Here is a 24,190-nt window from a genome sequence, read left to right on the forward strand (position 1 = left end):
AAATAAATTTTTATGTATTATTTGAAAGTTTGTTAAGGTAGTTTGTGAAAAAACAACTTATGAGAATACAATTTTGATTAGTGATCTTTTAAATTAACATTAATGCTTATTTATTTTAATAAGTTATTTTTCATAAGATCAAAAGTAAGCCAATCCAAACGGATTTAAGTGGTCAAGAAGAGAGATTCTAAACCACTCTTGGTCATGTGATTCATTTTTGTACCCTAAAAAGACTAAATAATTTTTGGGGATGTTGTGTGTAAAGTGTAGAAAATGCAAAACAGTGATAGAAATTGCATAAGACGACATGAAAAATTTCTTAAAACACCCTTCTTTCAAAATAAAATATAAGCAAAAAAGATAATTAAAAATTTGATGTATGTGATTAAAAATGTAATCCATATTCATGGATTTTTCAACTTACCTTTTTGTTTATATTCCATTCTGAAATAGTATCTCATAACATGATACGATGGTTGTAAAATATAAAATGACTTGAAAGCAACTAATTATAGCTTTTGAAAAGCTACAATTAATTGCTTTTAAGTCATCTCAAATTTACAACCCAAAAATCACAATATACCATTACACATTCTGGAATTTCTAAAAAAAACACAGCGGAAATTTTTAACTCACAGTAGTAAGTAGTTAAGCTTCATCAACCAAAATATTAAAAACCATCAATTTTGTCGTAAAAATATCACCCTTACTTCAATTTAATCCTTATATTATGTAAATATAATAAGTAATCCTATAGTACATAAAGTCCATCAATTTAGTTTCTAAATTTTTTTTTTTTGGGAAAGTCTCTACTATTAAAATGTTAGAGACTAAATTGCTAGATTTGTATATAATTTAGGGATTAAATTGACAAATGTCATATGGTTTAAGACCACTTATTATATTTATATTGTTTGCGGATTAAATTGAAGATTTGATAATAGTTTTGAGATCAAATTGACAATTTATTCAAATAAAAATTGTGTGGACAATCATGATTTGCAATAATACCAGTCCCTCATCATTAAATAAAGGATTGGAATAGGAAAATTACACATGTACACCTTTCATTACCCACATCACCACTACCATGCTTGAAATTGCTATTTTTCACCCCCACTATCACTATGTTCCCCCTTTCTGACTTGACTTGCCTAATCTATCAAAAACAACAGTGAACCTACATAACCGAATTCCTTGCCTGTGGAATTTTTTACTGTCACAGCAATCATCCTTAATCAACAGTTGAGATCACTGATACAAGTAGTACTCCAAACTTTAACTCCCTTATACCTCCAGTAAAAAGAACAAGAAAATAGTGAAGAAAAATCTAGAAAACTAGATCTCCATTTTCATGATTCAAGAGATAAGCAAGTAGTATACCAATAAATAACCCCCCCTCCCACAATCCCAAATTCCAACATAACAAAATGATAAAATGGAAAACTAAGTACAATCTATGAAGCACGGATACGGACACGACACGGCGACACAGCTAATTTTTTTAGAAAATCACAAAATGCAGTGTAAATTATGTGTCGGTGTCGGACACGACACGTGTCTGACACGGGGACACGCCTTATCCAAGGAGTGTCCGTGCTTCATAGAGTACAGTAAACAGAACTTGCATGGCTGCTAGACTCTAAGCAAATAAATACTAAGCTCAGGAACACCATTGCTATCAGGATTCATCATATAGAAAGCTTCAGAGTCTCTAGACCCAACAATTCTCTCAAACTTTGCCCTCATGTACATAAGTTCACCCTCTTGTTCTGATCCATTATCAGTCCCTGGTATAACACCAGCACCCATTGAAATTGGCTCCACAGCTTTGAGAATATCCCACTCCTTTTGTCCACATTCTCTTCTGTTAGCAAATCCGCATTTCTTGCCATTGCAATATGTCCTCCACTGAGGCTCTTCAAGCAACCTTAAGGTTTTCTTCTCAGCTTCTTTCGCCTTGTCACATTCCAGAGCAATTCTTACTGACCCAGATGCCATTTCTCGAACCAAGCCGCTGATCGGTGTTGCAAGCTCAATCAAAAAGGCTTCTTGGGAAGTTGGATCCTTTTGAAATGCAAAATGTACATGCCCACGTCTGTATCCGAAGAGTGTTCCAACTACACGAGAACCAAGGCCGAAAGGCGTGTTCGATCGGTTCTTGCTGAACATGGTGAGAGCTGAGCGAAGCCTTGAAATCGCCACTGCTCTCATCTTCCTCCTTGTTGCATGGGCACTGGCTGTAGCAACTGATGAAACCTCAGGATCAACAACCTTGTTGTCAACCTCTTTCTTATCCTCCTTCTGAATGAGTGTCGAAAACGATTCTGAAGTGTGAGCTTCGCCATCTTCAGTTCCAACCTTGTTTGTCCAATGAAAATGTCTCTTAGAAGACATGTTTGAGCTTCTAGCCATGACTGGATTCATATCAGAAAGTAAAATAAAGGAGAGTCTGCTGTTTAAAGAATAGATGATTGGAGAGACAACAGAGAGATAAAGAATTTAGTGTCTTTCTTTTTAAATTAATTGGCTCTCATTGTTGTAATTCTATTCCTTTCCATTGGTATATAGTGAGTGGAAAAGAATCCTGACAAAAAGAACAATGGACAGTCCCTACCAGTATATGTAAGGAAATCAAACAGAGGTAAACTGGGATAGAGTGCATTGTTAATAGAAAAAGAAAGGAATCTAAGGAGACAACGTGTTTGTCATTTCACTTTCTTGTGGGGTAGGAATTGGGATTGTGCGTTTAACTCTTTTGACTTAGGACCCTAAAATGGTAGAGAGGTTAAATAAAAAAATAAAGCCAAAACAAACAAAATACTAAGCTATCACTATTGAAGCAGGACATGCTCCTTAGGAACCCTTCTGCATCTTGTTCTTTAGTGCTAAGGTTGGTCCAAGTGACATCAGGTTAAGAGTTACTGAATTATCGTGGCTTGTGTTGGCTGCATAGGCTACATTTCACCAACCTACAAGCTGACACCTCTCTGTTGGCCCCATAAAAAAAGTGTACTATTCTGTTAACTAGTGTTTCTTCGTTAACAAAAACAAAACTTGCAACCTAACTCAAAATTTGGTCATAAGATTTCAGTTATTAAAGAAGCCTCCTGACTAAAAAAGATATAAATCTTTTCCTTAAGTAATTAAAACAAGACCGGCTAAACCTAAGAAGCACGGATACAAACACCGACATGAATACCGGACACGACACAAACACCAAACGCCGACATTGATAATAATTTGAGAAAATGACATAATTTAGTGTAATCATAGGTGTCGCGTCGGTGTCTGATACGGATGCGTGTCCGACACCAAGACACACATAATCCGAAGAGTGTCTGCATTTTATAGGGCTAGACAGATGAAACCATTTATAATTTTGAGAGACCTTTTTCTCAACCCCAGATTTCTAAAACACCACATGTGTCTAGAAGTATACTTCTGGGTAGAGCATAATTCAGTTTTTGTAGAAAATAATACATTTTCCAAAAGTATACTTCCATAGTGAATTTGAAAGTGGTAAAAGAAGCTTTCTAATTTCAAATACACTACGGCGGCACGTCTAGGTTAGTGCGCAAGAAAGCTCATTACCATATCTCTTTAACCATAAAACCCTAGAATGAGAGCATTTAAATCTGAGTAAAAATGCTTTTAGCTATTTTTAAGTTGTGGGGTTTACCACAGTGATTAGTTAGGCACAAGGATATGCATCCCATGAGCTTCAGGTACGCTTAAGAAAACCATTGAATCTGAAGGCAGTGTGGAATCTACAAAGATCACATCAGTTTAACACTTCCCCAATTATCAATGCAAGAGCATTCAAGAGATCATGATTGTATGTATCTGATAGAAGTACACGAATCTAACATCAGCAACGCTAGACATAAAAAAAAAACATTCATGAACTAAGGATGAATGATAAACATCGATGACTTTTAATAAATTATTTTAGTTATCAACTTTGTCAATTGCAGACCACAAAAATAACAGTTTGTTTTATTTCACCTATGCAACAGCATTATAGCCGCTATTTCACAATATTTTATACAAAATAGCTTATTACAAAACAATTGCAGTTTGTTCAAATTCCGCTACACAACAATGTTATAGCAATGCTATAGCCTCTATTTAACAACAGATGGTTATAGACTTGCAGTCTTTTTTTAGTAAGTTATAGACTTATAATTATAATAGACTATAATAGGCTGTCACAATCTCATACATTCACTATTTCAAAATTAAGCTAAGAGCTATTAGTGTAGGAAGATACAACTAATGAAATCATTTACATATAATTCTAAATAGACAAGGGATTGAATGAACTCCATTAATTAATTACATTAACTTACAAATATGTATCACTAACAGAACACAAATGGGGAACACATCTACATAGGCCAGCACAGTAGTGAATGAGTTTTGTGCAAAATCGAGCTAAATTACCCATAGGTAAGAGTCAGAGATGCTTGCCTATGCTTCAAGAAAATAAAGACCCTAAAGTTAGTTCTCTAAACTTTGGTCAGCATCTGGTTGATTGGAAGTAATGGTCCCTCCATTCATTCTAGCACGTGCCTCTGCAAACATCCTTTGCTGCTCTGCTAATGCTTGTTCCTCGGTCATCTCAGCTGCGCCACTCCACTTGGCACCTTTTATAGAGTCTTGCTGCAAGGCAACAAATACATCAGAAAATAATTTTACACCAAAGTCAAATCCGTAAACAACAGAATTTAACTGATTCAAATTTCACTTGTCCAGTTAATTAATTAATAATATGTGCCCTGCTGCTTATGGGATTGGGGCTCTCACAAGCATTGGAATAATAAAATCTAGACCCTGTGTACATTCATACTCATCACTCTTCAATCTCAAAACGCAAACCACAGAACAAGCTGTAAAATTACATTCAAGTTCAATCTATGAACTCTAAAACATAGATGACCATACAAACTCCAAGAGATCGATAAATCATAAAGATTTCAATTTCACCAATCAAAAAACCCACGGTAAGGTTAACCCGCTCATTAGGACCTGTCCAGTTTATTTGCCTTCGGAATACCGTTTTACGGGCCCTTCTACAATGGATATGATCCCCTCGACCTCACACTGAGAGGTATCTGTATCTTTAGGTTGCCTTGCCCACAAGACACAATATATGCCAAGTTGCCTACAATATGGGAACCCAGACTGGTACAAACAGCATTAAGAAAAATCAATCGTAGTCAGACAGATATCCTAGAAATTCAGCTTCCACTAGTATTATTCGAAGATAATCAGATAAAAGCATTGAACTGGTTCACCAAGAGTACTCTAAATATTTTCATAATATAACTCAAAACAATTTGGGAGTGCTTACATCTCCCAATTAATGTAAGTCATGGGTGTGAGTAACAGAATTCATCTCTAACAATGCAAGGCAGGTGTGCCTAGTTCCTACAACATATCCACAACGGATATGACCCCTGGACCTCATATTGAGAGGTCTTTGTATCTTAAAGCCGCCATGCCCACAGGCCACAGGGCACAAATTATGCCATGTTGTCTAATATCACTCAAGCAATTCAAAATGCACATGGATTGTTAGCAATAAACATTTACCACTGTCTCCATCTTGTGCTGTTCATATGCTGCATAAACTTCCTCAATGTACTCGCCAAATCCAAGAACCTGATATAAATATGACCAAATCAATAAAAAAAAAGGTAATAACAGACATGTTGTACTATCGAAAATCTCATTTTAATGAATGCTTATATAACACAAGGAAACAAAAGTATTTTGTATTTGGAAAACTTATAACTCAGAAATTACAAAGAATATCGTAATCAATTGTCAATGGGGCCGCCGTGGTGGGTTTAAAAAAAATGCATTGCCATTCCGCCAGAGGGGTTAGTATGTTGTTATGCACCCAGAGGGGCTCGTGATCAACTATGATGTGCGACATTTTAGCCTTTCTCTCCTTTAATTTAAAAAAAAAATAACACCCAAACACGAAGAATGGGATTCAAATCCCTGCTTTCGCAATAGTGTTTGTAGCAAATACCGCTACATTGTATCATTAAGATGTCAATAAAACAAATGATAGTTAATATGGCTCCCTAAAGAATACTAGCTAATCTACGCCACTGCACAGATGGCCATCAAACCCAACTACAATGCAAAGAAAAATCAAGAATAACACCATTGAAAAGGATCCACATGAGAAAGATACAAATCAATGCACAGAACGTCCAAGAAGAGAGCGTATTATATAAGCAATCAAATTAAAATTGAAAAGGATCCACATCAAAATTTGGAGATTAAATGGTTTGTTCATTAGATGAATACCCCTAAAGCTTTCAATACATGCTCAGGTGCAATCGTCCTTCTTTCCTCTCTGTTACATACTTCATTTGACTCTGATGAGACGAGGTTTATGAACTCTACAATCAGCCAACAAAACTTAATTTAGTATAGAGAAAACTATGATTATAATCCATGAATCATCTATCAAAACTGGATCTAAAACAACACATTTATGGAGATTATAGTTGAGATATACAAGCAAACAAAACAAGTTTAGATTTAGATATAAAACAAATTAGCATAAAAAATGTAATATATATTTAACATTCAGCGCCATTTACAGCTGTGAGATGATATGATATGATATACTCCCTTCGTTACAAATTATAAGCAAAGGTGAATCAAAGAAAGTTGATGTATTTGGACCAAATTTTGAACCAAATACATCCATTTTGTTTGACTCACACTTTTGCTTACATTTTCGTAACCGAGTTAGGTCAACCTTCACCACTTTCAAATCAAGCATCCATGTCTTACAGAAACTAGAAGTGACTTGAAAAAATGTGTAAAATCATCGTCTCAAAAAACATGTGACAGGCAGGAAATCGAAGGCCTGGAGATCCAATACACGGGACAAGGGTCATCGTTAATATTTTAAATTTGTAAATAAAAATAAGTAGATAATTATGCAGCCAAAGAACTATCATAATTATCAATGTTGTTAATTGCAGATCGCGAATTATGACACCCCGCCAAAAATCCGCGATAAACTTATGGTGTTATCGCCTATGGTGGCCGCAAAAATTCAGTTATGGCTTCATTAGTTATAGTGACACTGAATAATACACACATATATTGAATAAATCTGAAACAAACCAAGGGCAATTAATCACTAAACTAAACTAAAAAAAAAAAAAAAAACTCGAACTAAAATAACTTTTTAAAAAAAAAATATTGAAAACAAAATCCATCAAATTAAAAAAAAAAAAAAAAAAAAAAAAAATTGAAAATCCTGACCTACACAACATTCAATTAACAAATCCTGGGTATCTCTTGCAACACGCACATCTGGAGGTAACATCTCTTTTATAATTTTCGTCATCGTTGCTGATAACAATAACAAATCAAGTATCAAATATATTTCATCAATTTAACCAAAAAAAAATTAACAAAAAAATAAAATAAAAATTATACCTTTAGGTAGCGAAGCATCTTCCTTTGATTTTGCAACAATATCCATAGGCTCCATCTTTGTATTATTATTATGATTAATCTAAAAACAAAGTAATAAGATAATTAATCAAATTATGATTTTAGATCTGAAAATTGAAAAAAGAGAAAGAAATAAAAAAAAAAACTCACCGATTGAAATTGAGGATAAGAAAAAAGAGAAGAAAGAAGGGATCAACTAATTGAAGATCTAGGAGGATGAAGAAACATGATTGAAGAAGATGAATTTATTGATGAAAACAAGATGAAGAGATGAGGGTTGGTGATGCTTTTAGTTACGTACTGTATGGATAAGAAGGAACCAAACAACGAGAAAGAGTTCTTTCTTTCTGCTTCCGTCATCATGCCCTAACTCAACACGCGCTTACTCTGCACGTCATCAATTTGTTGTGGGCCCCATCATATTCACACCTCGCAACGCACCCTTCCTTCATTTTTGTAACTTTCTTTGACTTTAATTCTCAAGGGATATTTTTTTTTTTTTTTGGTTTAATTGCATGTTTATCCCTTATGTTTATTTTAGTTTTCAAGTTGATCCCTTATGTTTTAAAAGTTTTAAGTTGGTCCTTTACGTTTTGAAAATTTCATGTTGGTCCAAAACATTACTGACATTGAAATAAGTTAGTCTCTTCCACAACATGATATTGAGTTTAATAAAACTAAAAAAATGTTTTAAAATTGATTTTCTAATTAAAATAAGTTTCATCACCCATATTGTCAACCCTTTTTTTTTTAAAGAAATTAATTTGTTTTTTTGTGGTGGCCGAGATTCGAACCCCGGACCTTTGCATATATTATATATTGTCCTTGTCAATTGAGTTAATCTCACGGGACTTAAAGAAATTAAATTAACACGCGCAAAGAAAATCGAACATAAAATTTTAAGAAATAATACATTTTAAGACCACCATTAGACTAATTTATGTGGATATACTAAGATTCAACTCTTGTTGCTTTGATTTGTAAAAAGTATTTTAAGGAAATTTGTGTAATCAAATTTTTAAAATCAATGTAAAATATATTTTGTTGTATTTCTCAACAAATGTCTTTTATTAGCATGATCCATGAATAAATAAACAAAAAAAAAACACTTAGATAATAAGGTATACAACAAATGTCTTAATTATATTATTAAAGAATCTATAATAAGAAATAAGAAGTTTTATTTTGAACCTAAAGTTAACGATTTGTTAAAGTAATGATTACATCAATTTCTATGCAAAAGTTGTCTCTTTGGTTTTGATTCGGTTGGATCTAAGAAGATGGTTGAATAGGTGAGATTCGTTGAATGGAAGTGATTTGGACTTTGTTCCATCCGTCGCAAGCCTAGCTCTGTTAGGGTCTTTCATAGTGGAAGGGGTTGTGTACTTGCACGTGCTCAAACGCCCAAGTTAGTGAGGGGTTTAAGATATTATGCAGTTATAGTATGGGTAAGAAGTGTCACCCTTTCTCCTATCGGATGTGCTTGGTGGTACGAACGTGAATAACTCACGGATAGGTGAGGACTCGGCCCCTCGGTAAGAAACTCTCAACTTGCACGGTAGTCTAATGAGATTTACGGTGTGTCCATTGTATGGTGTCGTCTACTTAGTGGACTCAGACCCGAACCCAAACAGATTGGGCCAGTCCAGAAAAATTACCCCCCAAGCTATGAGCCGAGGGAGTTCAGAGATTGAAGTTTATCTAAGGACCAAACTTCATTTACAAGGCTATGTCGGACCTCATTGTCTAGGAAACTGGGGATCCCCGTCAGGCTTCGAACATGCCACAGGGTTTTTCGGCGATCTCGCAACCATGGCTTATGGTTGACTGTTTTGGGGATTGTCTGAACCTTGTGGACTTTCTTTCGTGGCCCTTCGTCGGGAAGTCTCGAGTTCTTAATGAGGACTTCATCGATCCTTAGTAAGTGATAATTGCTTCCTTCCGTTGAAGTGGTCATGTCTGAGGTGTAGATGACTCCAGGGACTTGGGAACCCCCGGCTCCCAGGCCCTACCCGCTTATGCTCTAGTTAGGAAAAATAAGATTTCATATAGGTCCTCAAGAGTTCGCATAAGATGGCAATGTTGCGGAGATTTTTTAATCAAAGTCATCCATTAAAGGTTTTAACTTCATGGATGGAAGGGTTATGAATTAAAAGTGGGTCAATAAACCTCACGCCAATGCAATCCAGAACTTCTTGCGGTTATTGGCGGTATGCCATACTGCAATACCTGAAGTTGATGAAAAAAATTGTAATGTTTCATATGAAGCTGAGTCACCTGTGATGCAACTTTTATAATTGAAGCTAGGGAACTTGGTTTTGAGTTTTAAGAAAGGACTCAAACAACTATTTCGTTGCGTGAGTTCAATTCCATACCAGCAGGAAGTATCATTAGAATTTCAAGTTTATGTTCTTACATATCTAATCTTGGTTCTCTATATCTTGCTAACATTTATCTGCAATTGATACTTGTGTTGTGCATTGCAAGGTGAAGATATGTCACTTTTGCAGGTCCTATAAACTTTTGAATATATTAGAGTTTAGTAGAGCAATACATTGGTTATCTGGTTAAGGAAATCCAATCTAGCTATTGTAATTTTGACATTTGTCATATTCTTTTTACCCACAGAAGAGGTAACAAGGTTGCCCATTGATGTGTATTATCCGCAAGTGCACGATTTTAATCAGAGTAGTAAAAAGTATTGTTCCAACAGGGAGTTGTTTTAATTTTTATTCTCTTAATGGTGATTAGCTGAAAGATTAAAGTTTGAAAAGTTTTGATTTTGATTTATGAAAATATATAATAAAAAACGCCTCGGGATTATTGGTTCGTCATAATGATAAATCTTTCACAATCCAAACCTAATACCTAAATCCTATGTTAAATCTATTTCTAAAGACCGATTTTTCTAAAGCATATCAAAGTTTCTCTCGAAATCAATGAGTGTGTTTCAATAACAACCACACCTATTCTCATGGTTGATCGTTATTGAAACCCATTAAGTGCGAAACTTTAAGGTCTCAAGGTTTACTAGACTATTCTCATGTTTCGTAAACCTTGTCTAATCTCACATGTCCAATACTAACCTTCTTCTTTCGATACTTCGGTTAGTATTTGAAATAAGAATTAAGAACGGTGAGATTAGATTAGAAAAATAGATTCACATAAAATTAGGGTTCTAGGCTTGACTTGATAGGATCCAACAATCCCAAGACAAAGAAGTCTACTCACTCATGTTCATCATAGACATAGAGATTAAGGAGAAGGAGAAGAACATGAAAGTAAATAGCTGAAAATAAAAGTGCAGAATTTTAAAGAATAAGAAAATAAGAACTTTTATTCAAAGAAATAGTTGTCACATAAAATTCCCAAGAACAAAACATGAATTATGCAAGTTTGGTGACTCCTCTATTTATAGCTAAAGGAACAATATAAAATTGCACTAAATCGGAGCATAAATTTGTACTAAATCGGCGCATAAATTTGCACCAACTCAGAACATATAATTGTACTAAATCTGCACATAAATTAGCACCAAATCAGCACGTAAATATGGCAGAATTTCCCTCTTTTTAGCTTTCTTCTCAAACAAGCTTTAATCATGCATCTTAATCCATTCTTTTGCTCAAAGACTCGATCTTTCATAATATTTGATCCTGAAATAAAAACAAAAAAATTTGTAGTAAAATAGTTCTAAAAACAATCTAAATCAAACTAAATTCTATGAAAATAAACAATGAAGAACCACTAAATTATTGACTTATCAAATTCCCCCATACTTGAATCTTTTTTTGTCCTCAAACAAAAGACATAAACATTAGCAGCATCAACAACATATTAACACAAATTAAAAACTTTTGTTTCCTTCAAAGCTTTGTTTTCAGCGAACACTAATTACAATTTCAAGTATTTCTCATGAACCTATTCAACCCAACAACAAGTTTCAAGTGAGTGTGTGTGTGTGTAGTCCAGCTTTTTCTTGCGCCTGTGTAAGAGATATTATGAGGAAACAGGTTCTAACCTTAACACTAAACCAACCGAGAAAAGTTCTTTCTTCATTTCATATAAGAAAGATGGGAATTATTTATGATCTTTTGACAATTACAAGTAAGAAGGAATTACAAAAGCTACTTTTTTTTTGTTTTTAAGATGACAACACCTTCCCTGGGAAGCCAGTAAGGGCAGCTCCCACCCCCTAAAGTCAATGATGTCTTCTTAAGAGTTTTTAGGTTAACCAAATCTTCCCTGGGAAGCCAGTGAGGGCAGCTCCTACCCCGCAAGTCAATGGTGTCCCCTATTTTGCTTCTGACCCTCTTAATAATCAACTAGTTTTAGGCACTTGATCATTTGATTAATGTCTTGGTGACCAACCAATTTTGGGCACTTGGTCACCTTGATCTTTTTATTCCCCCACACTAACTTATACTACTTTTACTCTGAAAACTTTTAAGGGTCAATTTACCACTAAAGTTAGAACGTGCTCCTTAAAATACCTACCTACATACTTACTCAAAGACTGCAATCTTGTGCTTTTCTCGAAGGGTCTGTTTGGTAAGCCCACTAAATGAGCTTATAGCTTATAACTTATATATAGCTTATAAGCTCGTTTGACAAAAAAAGCTTTGTTTGGTAATGATCTCTAACCACGAGCTTATAGCTTATTTCACGAGCTTATAAGCTATTTTTCAGAAGCTATTCCAAGTAGCGTTTGAGCTTATAGCTTATCATCTTTTATTCCATTTATACCATTATTATTTTATCTAAAAACCAATTTTACCCATTATAATTTATCACTCCTATAATTAAAAATAACACATTAATTATTGTAATAAATACCATGCCTTAAAAAAGTCTCGTTAGATTTAAACGAATATAATTTATACCGTACATTTAAACGAATATAACCTTTTGTAACAAAAAAAAAAAAACGAATATAACCTTTGGTTAAATTTTTTTTGCATCATACATGTAACATTTGTGTTTTTAATCTTTTATCATGACTACATGATTTTTATACAATTGTGTTAGCTTTTGCTAAAATAAAATACAACTGTGCTACGTGTATATATACAATTATAATTTTTTCTTTTTGATAAGAAATATACGATTGTTTTTTATTTTATTTTAAAAATAAATTTTTATAAATTATAAAAACTGAAAAAAAGAATAAATTTAAAATAAAACTTAAAAAACACTAATTTAATAATATATAAAATATGTACTAAATTAAAACAATTAAATTATCAATTGTCCTTTTAAGTCATTTTACCTTTATTAGTTAGTTGAACCGCTAATTTTACCAAACACTTTAATTAGCTTATTACTCATCAGCTATAAACTATCAGCTAGCTTATAAGCTATCCACTATTTTTACCAAACAGAGCCGAAGAGAATTTTCACAATAAAACTGATATGGGTATAGCAAAATCACTCAGACCACAAGAAATTATTTTCATGTACATAATCATCCTTAAACAGCCATTTTGGAAGAAACTCTTTTTTTTTTTTTTTTAATGTCACAATAAACACAACAAAAACAAGTTGCTTACCTTTCGCAACAAAACAAAACCAAAAATTAAAATTCAAGGGAGTTTGAAAACACTACGACACTTACTAGACTAGACACTTTATTGTCTCCCCCCATACTTGGGTTAAACATTGTCCTCAATGAAACAAAAACAAAAGAAAAAGGGAAAAGGAAAGCTCACAATTTCAGTAGTTTTTGGGGGCAGGACTATCGCGCATGACCGTGCGCTCCTAGGCACGGACCGTGCACAACTCTAGTCACAAAGCTTCAAAAATTTTCTTTTCTTTCTCATTTTTGGACAATCCACCTACAAAATAAAATAAAACAACACAAAACAAAATAAAAGAAAAACAATTAAACTCGTGGGTTGCCTTCCACGCAGCGCTCTTTTTAACGTCATTAGCTTGACGATCAAAAGGTTTCTCTACCCTATACTAAACCTTTAACAAAGGGACAATGACATTAAACTGAAACTTGCTCCTAAGTCACACATGGCTTTTTCAATGGTTTTGGATCTTATGACAAATGGTATGGAAAACTCCCTGGATCCATAAGTTTAGGTGGCAATTTATTTTGGATGATTGCACTACATTCATCCGTAAGGTTCACCGTCTCATCCTCCTCAATTTTTTCTTTTGTTAGAAGGAACATTAATGTAGAGCTTGTTTAGTATTTCAAAAAAATTCCTAAATTGCTCATCTAACTTAGACTTAGCAAACCTTTGTGGGAAATGAATTTTTGGCTTACATGGTGGTGGTGCGTTCGGCTTTTCACTTTCTACCTTGGTTTCCTTACCTTGTGACTCATTACTCTCATTTTCAACATCACTTGTCTTGGGTTTCCCTACGGGGTCCTCTAGTTGCCTACCATTTCTAAGTGTAATAGCATTCATTTGGTTGGTTTTGGGTTGGCTAACTTGTTGGGCTACTTGAGAGATTTGAGTCTCTTGCATTTTGTTGTGAGTAGCAATGGATTCCACTTTTGATGTAAGCTTGACAAGAGAGTCATTCAAAAATCCAGTTTGATTTTAAGTTCTTGTAACTGCTTGGATTGACCCATTACATAATTTACTAGCAAAAGTTCCAAGCTAGATTTTTTAGGGACTTTTTGGTTGTTTGCAAAATCGGATGGTGTTATTTGTTGTCCAAAAAGATTTTGATTATATTGAGCATAGTTTACTTGCTCAGGACTTCCAACAACACTACCTAATTAGCATTCAACATCAGTATGACCAAATATTCACGTCTTGGGATCTGAGGAATAGTTCCATTTTTCCTTTCCAGAAATAATAGTTCTTTTCATTGAAGAATGGTGGTCTTGTGCATGATAGAACTTCTGATATATACTTTTCTTTTGACATTGCCTTCTTCCTGAATCTTTTCCTCCAACACTTGTTAGGTGTTTTAGTTGTAGAGCCTGGGCTCTGATGCCAATTGAAGTAGCAATAAACGTCACAAGAAAGGGGGGGGGGGATTTGAATTGTGACCCTTTTAAAAATTATTCCTGAAAGTTAAGTTTAGATTTATATACCCAAGAATGTTCTTGGTGTATGTTAGTTCAACAAGATTAGAGTATATAACAATTAATTGATTTAGAAGAGAACGTTCTGAAGAATGATTATAAGCAGAATGAGAAAATGATGTTAAGTTAAAATATATGATTATTTTAACAAGGACCAGAATGTTCTGGAGAATGATTAATATATGACAGAATGATAAAACAATAATATATATTGATTTTAATCTTTAGTCAAATATTTAAGCAATTGTTTTATCTTGGACAAGAATGTTTTGGAGATTAATATAAATGTGATAAACATGTGTGTATTGTGTAACTTTAAATATATATATATATATATATATATATATATATAGAGAGAGAGAGAGAGAGAGAGAGAGAGAGAAGAATAACATTGGAGAGTTATCCTCGTTCACCAAACCCGGCTACTTCCAATTCCCACACCTCGTGTGAGATTATCCACTATAGTTGTCTTGCTAACAGAAACTTCTGACTAGCACTATAAGATCTTGATCACACCAGATCAGTCCGTTACACCTGTATTATCAACCTCAACAGGCTTCTACAATTCTTTGCACACTAGCAAAAGGAAGGTTGAAATTTTCTATCTCAAAACTATTAACCCCAATAGACTTTGAGAAATACAACACACTTTGTATGATGAAATTTCTTTGGATCAAATAAATACTCAATACTTTGTTTGAGTTTTACAATAGCAAATTCGAAAGAGAAGATCCAAGAGATATAGTGAGAGAGCTTGGAATTTGCTTTATTTGCGAAGAGCTTTGTTTGTAGTGATGATTTTCACTTAGAGAGATATTAGCTTGCAAAAGTCTTGGTTATAACCTTCAAAAGCCCTTGTATTTATAGGTGAGGAGTGTCTTAGTGATCAAGGGAGAAAATAGAGTTGTTGGACACGTTTTTGATAGCTATCCAAAGTCTCAATTGATTTCTCTTTTCTTCTTTAAAATAGCCAGAACGTTCTTAGAATGTTCTGTCTGAATTGCCTTACTTTGAAAGCACTGTTGCTTTCTTGCGCGTGAGAGAACCAACTGTAATGAGCTGTTTAACTTGTCGCTCAATTCTGATGAGGTCATGTCCTTTTGCTTTAGTGATGTCATGCCTTAGTAAGCCATGTGATCTTATCCATGAGATATCAATGGACTTTCTTTTCCAAATAGGCTTAAAGCTTTTCTTATGGCCGAATAGACATTTATTAAAACATAACCAGCCATGCTTACACATTGTGCAGACTTGTTTATCTTTGATGTACTGTTTCACTTTCATCGTATTTTCCAGAACGTTCTTAGTTCATTCTCATGAAACAAATTCTCACAAAACGAATTAGTAGATAACAAGATTAAATAAATATAATATGTTTGTAATCTTTAAACATCAAATAAGGATTTTTTCTCAACACACTCATGTTCATCGTAGACATAGAGATTAAGGAGAAGGAGAAGAACATGAAAGTAAATAGCTGAAAATAAAAGTGCAGAATTTTAAAGAACAAGAAAATAAGAACTTTTATTCAAAGAAATAGTTGTCACATAAAATTTCCAAGAACAAAAGATGAATTATACAAGTCTGATGGGGGTGCAGTTATCATGCATAAGGCATCCTTATGCACCCTGCATAAATCACAGCCCATTAACTGGTAGCCCAACATAATTGCTTCTTACACCCCAACCCATTTTGTCATACATCCCCAAGCGAAACCACAATTCCAGAATCTAAACCACTAATTTCTTCCGACTCAGCGCATAATACACTAAAATTACAGAATCTAAAACCAAAACTCAAAATTCCCAATTCCTTGAAACCCACCTGACCTAATGCTACTGTATCAGGTAGCATGAAAGAGGGCACAATATATAAATAATTTCCCAATCCACTTAATTTTAAAGATAGAAAATGATGAATTTACTTTGAAACAAGACAATGTCAATAAAACACTGTAAGAGTGCATTACTGCATTGTACTTTAAACTCCTACTAGACAACTTTCATATGAATAATTGAAAATATCATAACAGACTGATTAGTACCTGAACTAAGTAAAGCTTGCAAAGTGGCTTAGATGATTTGATAATATGATTTGATAGTTTTGTATGTGATACTAACATAATTGTGTAATGGTTTTTAATGAAATTATTATTGTTACATAGTTTTAAATAATGATTAAGATGTTATACACTGAAATTATTACTGAAACCATAATTATGGTTTAATGGTTTTGATAATCTTCTATGAGAAACCAAAATAATTGTCTAATGGTTTTGTGAAGTGTTTATGCATGGTGCATAAGGAATTGACTTATGCATAATAACTTCTCCCGTCTGATGGCTCCTCTCTAGCTAAAGGAACAACATAAAATTGCACTAAATCAGAGCATAAATTTGTACTATATCGGCGCATAAATTTGCACTAAATCAGCACATAAATATGCACCAAATTAGCACATAAATATGGCAGAATTTTCCTCTTTTTAGCTTTCTTATCAAACAAGCTTTAATCATACATCTTAATCCATTCTTTTGTTCAAAGACTCGATCTTTCATCATATTTGATCCTTAAATAAAAACAAACAAATTTAAAGTAAAATAGTTCTAAAAGCAAACTAAATCAAACTAAATTTTATAAAAATAAACACCTAAGAACCGCTAAATTATTGACTTATCACCCATGTTCCGGCTCATTTGGCCCACTCCGAGCGCAATACTGTTTGGATGGAGGAGGTGCCTATAGCCATCCATAACTTGTATTTTCATGATTTACTAAATTAATTTATTTTCTCCTTTAGTCAAAAAAAAAAAAAAAAAAAAGAGATGAGAAGGGGAAACAACTAGTGCATAGCAAAGACGCTGTCGGGTTTGTAATTTGTACATTTTCAATTGGGATCAGATGTTGAACTGTTTTTATTTATGTGGGTTACAGAATCAATGTCATGTTTGAACGACTTGTAAAGAATGGAATATGCTAATGCAAACTTGATAAAGAAGAATTGATGGAAGCCAAGAGCTTATTATGAAGGAAGTATCACAAAAGATTGAGAAGGATTCAATTCTTCTGGGTGCTACTGCAGTTGAAGACAAACTTCAAAATGGGGTATGTTACGAGTAGTGTTTTTCCTTCTGTCTCTAGAGGGAAACTAATACTGCTATTTAATTTTTTAAAGTTAATATTTGTGTACTTTAAAATTAACCATGCCTTATGTTGTCATAAGAACATGCGAAAGTTCTCTAGTTTTGTTCTTATTATTGAATTTGCATTTGTTTATACATTGCCGAGGTTTCTAGGTTGAGCTAGTTTTTGAGTGAGATCCAAGTCAATTTAATACCTATGAGTCTGTTTTTCATATAGGTTCGTGAATGCATTGACAAGCTAGCACGGGCTGGAATTAAGTTATGGGTATTGACTGGTGATAAAATAGAGACATCAATCAATGTTGCATACTGTGTTTCACAAATCAGGTATTAACTCGTAAACTTATTTCAATTTAAGTTTTTAGGTGTCAAAAACGTGTTAACTTGGAGATAAACTCGGTTTTTGGTAAAATCAGAATGTTTGACGAATTGGACTGAGTTAACACGTGTTAAACTCGTGTGAACTCGACTGAGTTTACATTTAAAAAACACTTCTTTTATTTTGGGCTATTTTTTTGGTCCATTTACTTTCAAAACCCAATTCTTTTTTCAAGTCCAAGTTACTTAAATTAATGTTGAAGTGAGTTCAAGTCATGTCTTTGGTTCTAATATTGAAAACCTTTTATCATCTGGAGAAGAATTTGTTCAAGTTAGAGATGAAGAGACCGATGATAATGATGTTATGAAATTTTAGAAGGACTGAACTTTTGAAGAAATTAACTAGTTTATTTTTTGGATAGTTTTATTAACAACTTTAGATGTGAAACTTGCTTTATTGGATTATTTAGAGTCTAATAAAACTTACGATTTTGCAAGTTAATTTTCTGTTTTGATGCTCAAAGGAACATAACTCTTTATAATAGTGGTTATGTATACTTTGTCTTTATAATTGTGTCATATTTTGCGCTATTAGCCTATTTACAGTATTATGTTAGCTTACATATGTCATGTATATAGTAAATTTTATATATTTTTAACTTTAGGTAATCTCGTATGGGTTTACGAGTCGAGTTTACGATATCATATCACCGTAAGATATAGTGGCCTTTTGCCTATCAAAGTTTGGCCTATTTGATTTGGATGTATGTTGTGATGGAAGTGAGTTGATTCTGCATGCAATTAAGGCCCTAGGTCCCAAAAAAATAAGTATGAAATTTGGGCCCCAATTTTTTTTAGGGGTCTATTAGGCCCTAAAAAAATTACTTAGCTTTTTATATCAAATTTAATGTTTATATATATTTATTAGTTAAGATCTAAATTGTAGGTTCGCCCTAGACCACCAAAATCTCAAAATCGGCCCTGGTAATCTCCCAAGCAAAGAGCACTTGTATGTTCTCCCTTATTTCTTTCACGACAAGTTCAACTTTCAGAAGTTTTATCTCTTATTATTAGTTTTCATACTTGCACTTAGTAGTATATTCTTAGTTGTAAAATGAAATGGAACTGTAGAATTTTATTTTATTTGAAGATTACTTTAGCGAATGTGTCAGAGAGATCACTGGAAAATAATATACATATATATATATATATATGTATATTATGGTGATTGAAACATGTTCACATTCTAAAGACATTTCTATTAAAATTATGCAGGTTACAAGACTAGTAAAGATTAAAACAGGAATATTGCCTTTGGTTTCACTCTATTCTTGTATGAGATCTATGCCTCATTGTCAGGGCAAGTTACATACAATGATTTGTTCCTTTCACTGTGTAATGTATTCTTCACTTCCCTTCCTGTAATTGTCTTTGGAGTATTTGACCAAGAAATATGTCTCTGCTAGATTATGTCTCCCTCAAGAGATTTACACAGTTGCATTCCCCATTGCTTGACTAGAAGCCATGACCTTTGTTAAACTATAAAGATATCTTACTATTTCATCAAAGTGTTCTTGGGGTTAATGATATAATCATTTGACCAAATGCCAAATTTAACTTTTAATGACAATTTTTTAGTGGGGATAAACTAATTGTCAAAAAGCATTTTCTTTCTTCTTCTTGATACAAACTTTCCATTGCCGTTAACGATAAATAATCTCCGTCAAAAAATCTATGGGACACATAAGGTGAAATTCTCACTTTTCAATCATTTTTTTTTTTACAAAAAAGTTACAATTGAACTCCTAACCATTAATTTAAGGGTTCAAATCCTTTACAAAAATTGGTTTTAGTGCCTATTACCTATTATCCATAAAAAAAAAAAAAATTGCAATGGCAAGTTTGATTCTTAAGAGATGGAATAATTATTGATCATATTTTACTTATTTTGGTCAAACTCTGAATTACCAGCACTTTTTTTCTCCGAGAACCGGAGAGTTAACGCACGAAAATAATATAATACTCAAATGTCTGGTAAATGTATGGAGTGCACATTGTGAACTTCGCATATAATGATCATTAAAATGTCCTTAAATCCCTTAAAAAAAAGAAAAGCCCATAAATATATTGTCTTACCATAGCAGCTACTAAATATATTTATTTTTAGCCTTCTGCTTACGTTGGCACGACCAGGTCCTAGAGTTGTGCCACATACAAGAGTGGCTAGGCTGCAGTTTTGGTTGATGTTTTTGTGTTATGGGGTGATTAACAGGGCTATGTGTGTGAAATTTGAGGCCAAAGTTCATAAGAGATTTAACATTATTATATAAAATATGGAGTGATTTTTTTTAGTCATTTCCTCTAAATAAAGACGGGGTGATTAACTGGGCTATGTGTAGGAAATTTGAGGCCAAAAGTCATAAGAGATTAATATTATATAAAATTATATTTCCTTGATCTTCTCAACATAGTGAAATTGATCAAAAAAGTTGTCTTTTCTGATCTAGTAATCTTGATACTAAGAATTACTTCAGTTTCTCTGAGATCTTTCATATCAAAGTTGTTGCTCAACAATGATTTCACATAATTTACAACATGAATCTTTGAACTAAATATGAGCAAGTCATCTACATAAAGACATATGATCGTGCAAATGTTATATTCGTACTTGTAGTAAATACATTTGACACTTTCATATTCACTTTATACTTATTCGATATCACTAGATTGCCAAATTTGTCATCCTTAGGAGTTTAATTTTAGACCATACAAAGATTATCTAACTTACAAACCTTGTTTTCTTGTCCATGAATCACCAAACCTTCAAGTTGTTCCATATTGATTTATTCTTCTAGTTCACCATTTAAAAAGGCAGCTTTCACATTCATTTGATGTACTATTAAATTATAAAAATCTTTTTAAGAGTTCAAACAAAATAATGCAGAGAGATAATTAGAGAGAGAGAGAGAGAGAGAGAGAGAGAGAGAGAGAGAGAGAGAGAGAGAGAGAGAGAGAGAGAGAGAGAGAGAGAGAGAGAGAGAGAGAGAGAGAGAGAGAGAGAGAGAGAGAGAGGAGAGAGAGAGAGAGAGAGAGAGAGAGAGAGAGAGAGAGAGAGAGAGAGAGAGAGAGAGAGAGAGAGAGAGAGAGAGAGAGAGAGAGAGAGAGAGAGAGAGAGAGAGAGAGAGAGAGAGAGAGAGAGAGAGAGAGAGAGAGAGAGAGAGAGAGAGAGAGAGCAAGCAAAACGCTCAACCCCTAAATCATAAAGACAACAAAACACAAATGTTTATGTTTATATTGAATAAAAAACACCTAGCCCAAGCCAAGAAGACAAGAAATTGTAGCAGCAGCCACACATAGAACAACATCCAGACCAACACCGAAGGCAAGCTATCAATCCACCACCTAAAGTCTCCTCTTAAGGCATTCCCTTAGATTCCAACACCACTCATAGTATAGACATGCATGTAACAATCCTCAATCTACTCAAAGACAAATGCGAAGATAGTAGCTCAATTTCATCCACAATGTCATCAATATCCATCGCCTTATGATCAAAGATTCTCCCATTACATTTTCTCCAAATTACCCATAAAGGGGTATGCCAAATAAACTGAAACCCTTTCATGAGATGCTTAGATCTTGCCCCGTTGCTCCAACACTCCAAATGTACCAACAAACAATTTGGAGTAGCAAAATTAAAATCAAGTCATATGAGAAATTTTCGCCACACAATAGATACCACCTCACAATGAAAAAAAATGTGTGGAGGTTTCTACACCATTATTACATAACACACAATCTAGAGGACCCTGCGACGGCAACAACTTACAAATCGCAAGGTTATTTCGTGTTAGGATATGATCACATAGGAGCATCCAAGAGAAAACAACCACCTTGGATGACATACGTCTCTTCCCTAAATATTTGAATACCCACTCCTCCACCCTACTTAACTCATCATCAACAAGAAACATCTCCTCTAGAAACTTATAGGAATATTTAACCGAAAAACCCCACCCTTCTTCGACATCCAGACCAAGCCAAGAAGACAAGAAATTGTAGCAGCAGCCACACATAGAACAACATCCAGACCAACACCGAAGGCAAGCTATCAATCCACCACCTAAAGTCTCCTCTTAAGGCATTCCCTTAGATTCCAACACCACTCATAGTATAGACATGCATGTAACAATCCTCAATCTACTCAAAGACAAATGCGAAGATAGTAGCTCAATTTCATCCACAATGTCATCAATATCCATCGCCTTATGATCAAAGATTCTCCCATTACATTTTCTCCAAATTACCCATAAAGGGGTATGCCAAATAAACTGAAACCCTTTCATGAGATGCTTAGATCTTGCCCCGTTGCTCCAACACTCCAAATGTACCAACAAACAATTTGGAGTAGCAAAATTAAAATCAAGTCATATGAGAAATTTTCGCCACACAATAGATACCACCTCACAATGAAAAAAAATGTGTGGAGGTTTCTACACCATTATTACATAACACACAATCTAGAGGACCCTGCGACGGCAACAACTTACAAATCGCAAGGTTATTTCGTGTTAGGATATGATCACATAGGAGCATCCAAGAGAAAACAACCACCTTGGATGACATACGTCTCTTCCCTAAATATTTGAATACCCACTCCTCCACCCTACTTAACTCATCATCAACAAGAAACATCTCCTCTAGAAACTTATAGGAATATTTAACCGAAAAACCCCACCCTTCTTCGACATCCAGACCAAGCCAAGAAGACAAGAAATTGTAGCAGCAGCCACACATAGAACAACATCCAGACCAACACCGAAGGCAAGCTATCAATCCACCACCTAAAGTCTCCTCTTAAGGCATTCCCTTAGATTCCAACACCACTCATAGTATAGACATGCATGTAACAATCCTCAATCTACTCAAAGACAAATGCGAAGATAGTAGCTCAATTTCATCCACAATGTCATCAATATCCATCGCCTTATGATCAAAGATTCTCCCATTACATTTTCTCCAAATTACCCATAAAGGGGTATGCCAAATAAACTGAAACCCTTTCATGAGATGCTTAGATCTTGCCCCGTTGCTCCAACACTCCAAATGTACCAACAAACAATTTGGAGTAGCAAAATTAAAATCAAGTCATATGAGAAATTTTCGCCACACAATAGATACCACCTCACAATGAAAAAAAATGTGTGGAGGTTTCTACACCATTATTACATAACACACAATCTAGAGGACCCTGCGACGGCAACAACTTACAAATCGCAAGGTTATTTCGTGTTAGGATATGATCACATAGGAGCATCCAAGAGAAAACAACCACCTTGGATGACATACGTCTCTTCCCTAAATATTTGAATACCCACTCCTCCACCCTACTTAACTCATCATCAACAAGAAACATCTCCTCTAGAAACTTATAGGAATATTTAACCGAAAAACCCCACCCTTCTTCGACATCCAGACCAAGCCAAGAAGACAAGAAATTGTAGCAGCAGCCACACATAGAACAACATCCAGACCAACACCGAAGGCAAGCTATCAATCCACCACCTAAAGTCTCCTCTTAAGGCATTCCCTTAGATTCCAACACCACTCATAGTATAGACATGCATGTAACAATCCTCAATCTACTCAAAGACAAATGCGAAGATAGTAGCTCAATTTCATCCACAATGTCATCAATATCCATCGCCTTATGATCAAAGATTCTCCCATTACATTTTCTCCAAATTACCCATAAAGGGGTATGCCAAATAAACTGAAACCCTTTCATGAGATGCTTAGATCTTGCCCCGTTGCTCCAACACTCCAAATGTACCAACAAACAATTTGGAGTAGGAAAATTAAAATCAAGTCATATGAGAAATTTTCGCCACACAATAGATACCACCTCACAATGAAAAAAAATGTGTGGAGGTTTCTACACCATTATTACATAACACACAATCTAGAGGACCCTGCGACGGCAACAACTTACAAATCGCAAGGTTATTTCGTGTTAGGATATGATCACATAGGAGCATCCAAGAGAAAACAACCACCTTGGATGACATACGTCTCTTCCCTAAATATTTGAATACCCACTCCTCCACCCTACTTAACTCATCATCAACAAGAAACATCTCCTCTAGAAACTTATAGGAATATTTAACCGAAAAACCCCACCCTTC

At 34.2% G+C, this 24,190-nt stretch overlaps 2 protein-coding genes across 2 annotated transcripts; both read right to left on the reverse strand.

The window, feature by feature from the left end:
- Positions 1-980: 980 nt before the first annotated feature.
- On the reverse strand, positions 981-3,888 carry LOC25486800 (protein MIZU-KUSSEI 1). The gene is made up of 2 exons (XM_039830589.1): positions 3,683-3,888; positions 981-2,417 (listed from the first exon to the last, which is right to left on the reverse strand). Exons 1-2 carry the CDS (start codon positions 3,717-3,719, stop codon positions 1,636-1,638), a joined length of 819 nt encoding a protein of 272 aa, XP_039686523.1. The 5' UTR covers positions 3,720-3,888; the 3' UTR covers positions 981-1,635.
- Positions 3,889-4,206: 318 nt separating this feature from the next.
- Positions 4,207-7,829, reverse strand: LOC25486801 (protein Dr1 homolog). Its single transcript, XM_024776533.2, has 6 exons — positions 7,648-7,829; positions 7,480-7,558; positions 7,303-7,392; positions 6,328-6,422; positions 5,599-5,667; positions 4,207-4,665 (listed from the first exon to the last, which is right to left on the reverse strand). The coding sequence occupies exons 2-6, from the start codon at positions 7,532-7,534 to the stop codon at positions 4,504-4,506; spliced, it is 471 nt and encodes a 156-aa protein (XP_024632301.1). The 5' UTR covers positions 7,535-7,558; positions 7,648-7,829; the 3' UTR covers positions 4,207-4,503.
- Between the last annotated feature and the right edge of the window lie 16,361 nt (positions 7,830-24,190).

Source organism: Medicago truncatula, chromosome 2 (assembly GCF_003473485.1).
Source record: "Medicago truncatula cultivar Jemalong A17 chromosome 2, MtrunA17r5.0-ANR, whole genome shotgun sequence".
Taxonomy (NCBI): domain Eukaryota; kingdom Viridiplantae; phylum Streptophyta; class Magnoliopsida; order Fabales; family Fabaceae; genus Medicago; species Medicago truncatula.

What these genes read in the sequence shown, in the direction of transcription:
- LOC25486800 (XM_039830589.1), bottom strand. Translation starts at nt 3,719, where the DNA reads ATGGGATGCATATCCTTGTGCCTAACTAATCACTGTG. An exon ending in GTGCCTAACTAATCACTGTG is followed by an intron (nt 2,418 to 3,682) that starts GTAAACCCCACA and finishes ATATGAATCCAG; the next exon opens with TCATGGCTAGAAGCTCAAAC.
- LOC25486801 (XM_024776533.2), bottom strand. Translation starts at nt 7,534, where the DNA reads ATGGAGCCTATGGATATTGTTGCAAAATCAAAGGAAGATGCTTCGCTA. An exon ending in GTTAATTGAATGTTGTGTAG is followed by an intron (nt 6,423 to 7,302) that starts GTCAGGATTTTC and finishes GGCTGATTGTAG; the next exon opens with AGTTCATAAACCTCGTCTCA. An exon ending in AGCACAAGATGGAGACAGTG is followed by an intron (nt 4,666 to 5,598) that starts GTAAATGTTTAT and finishes GTTGCCTTGCAG; the next exon opens with CAAGACTCTATAAAAGGTGC.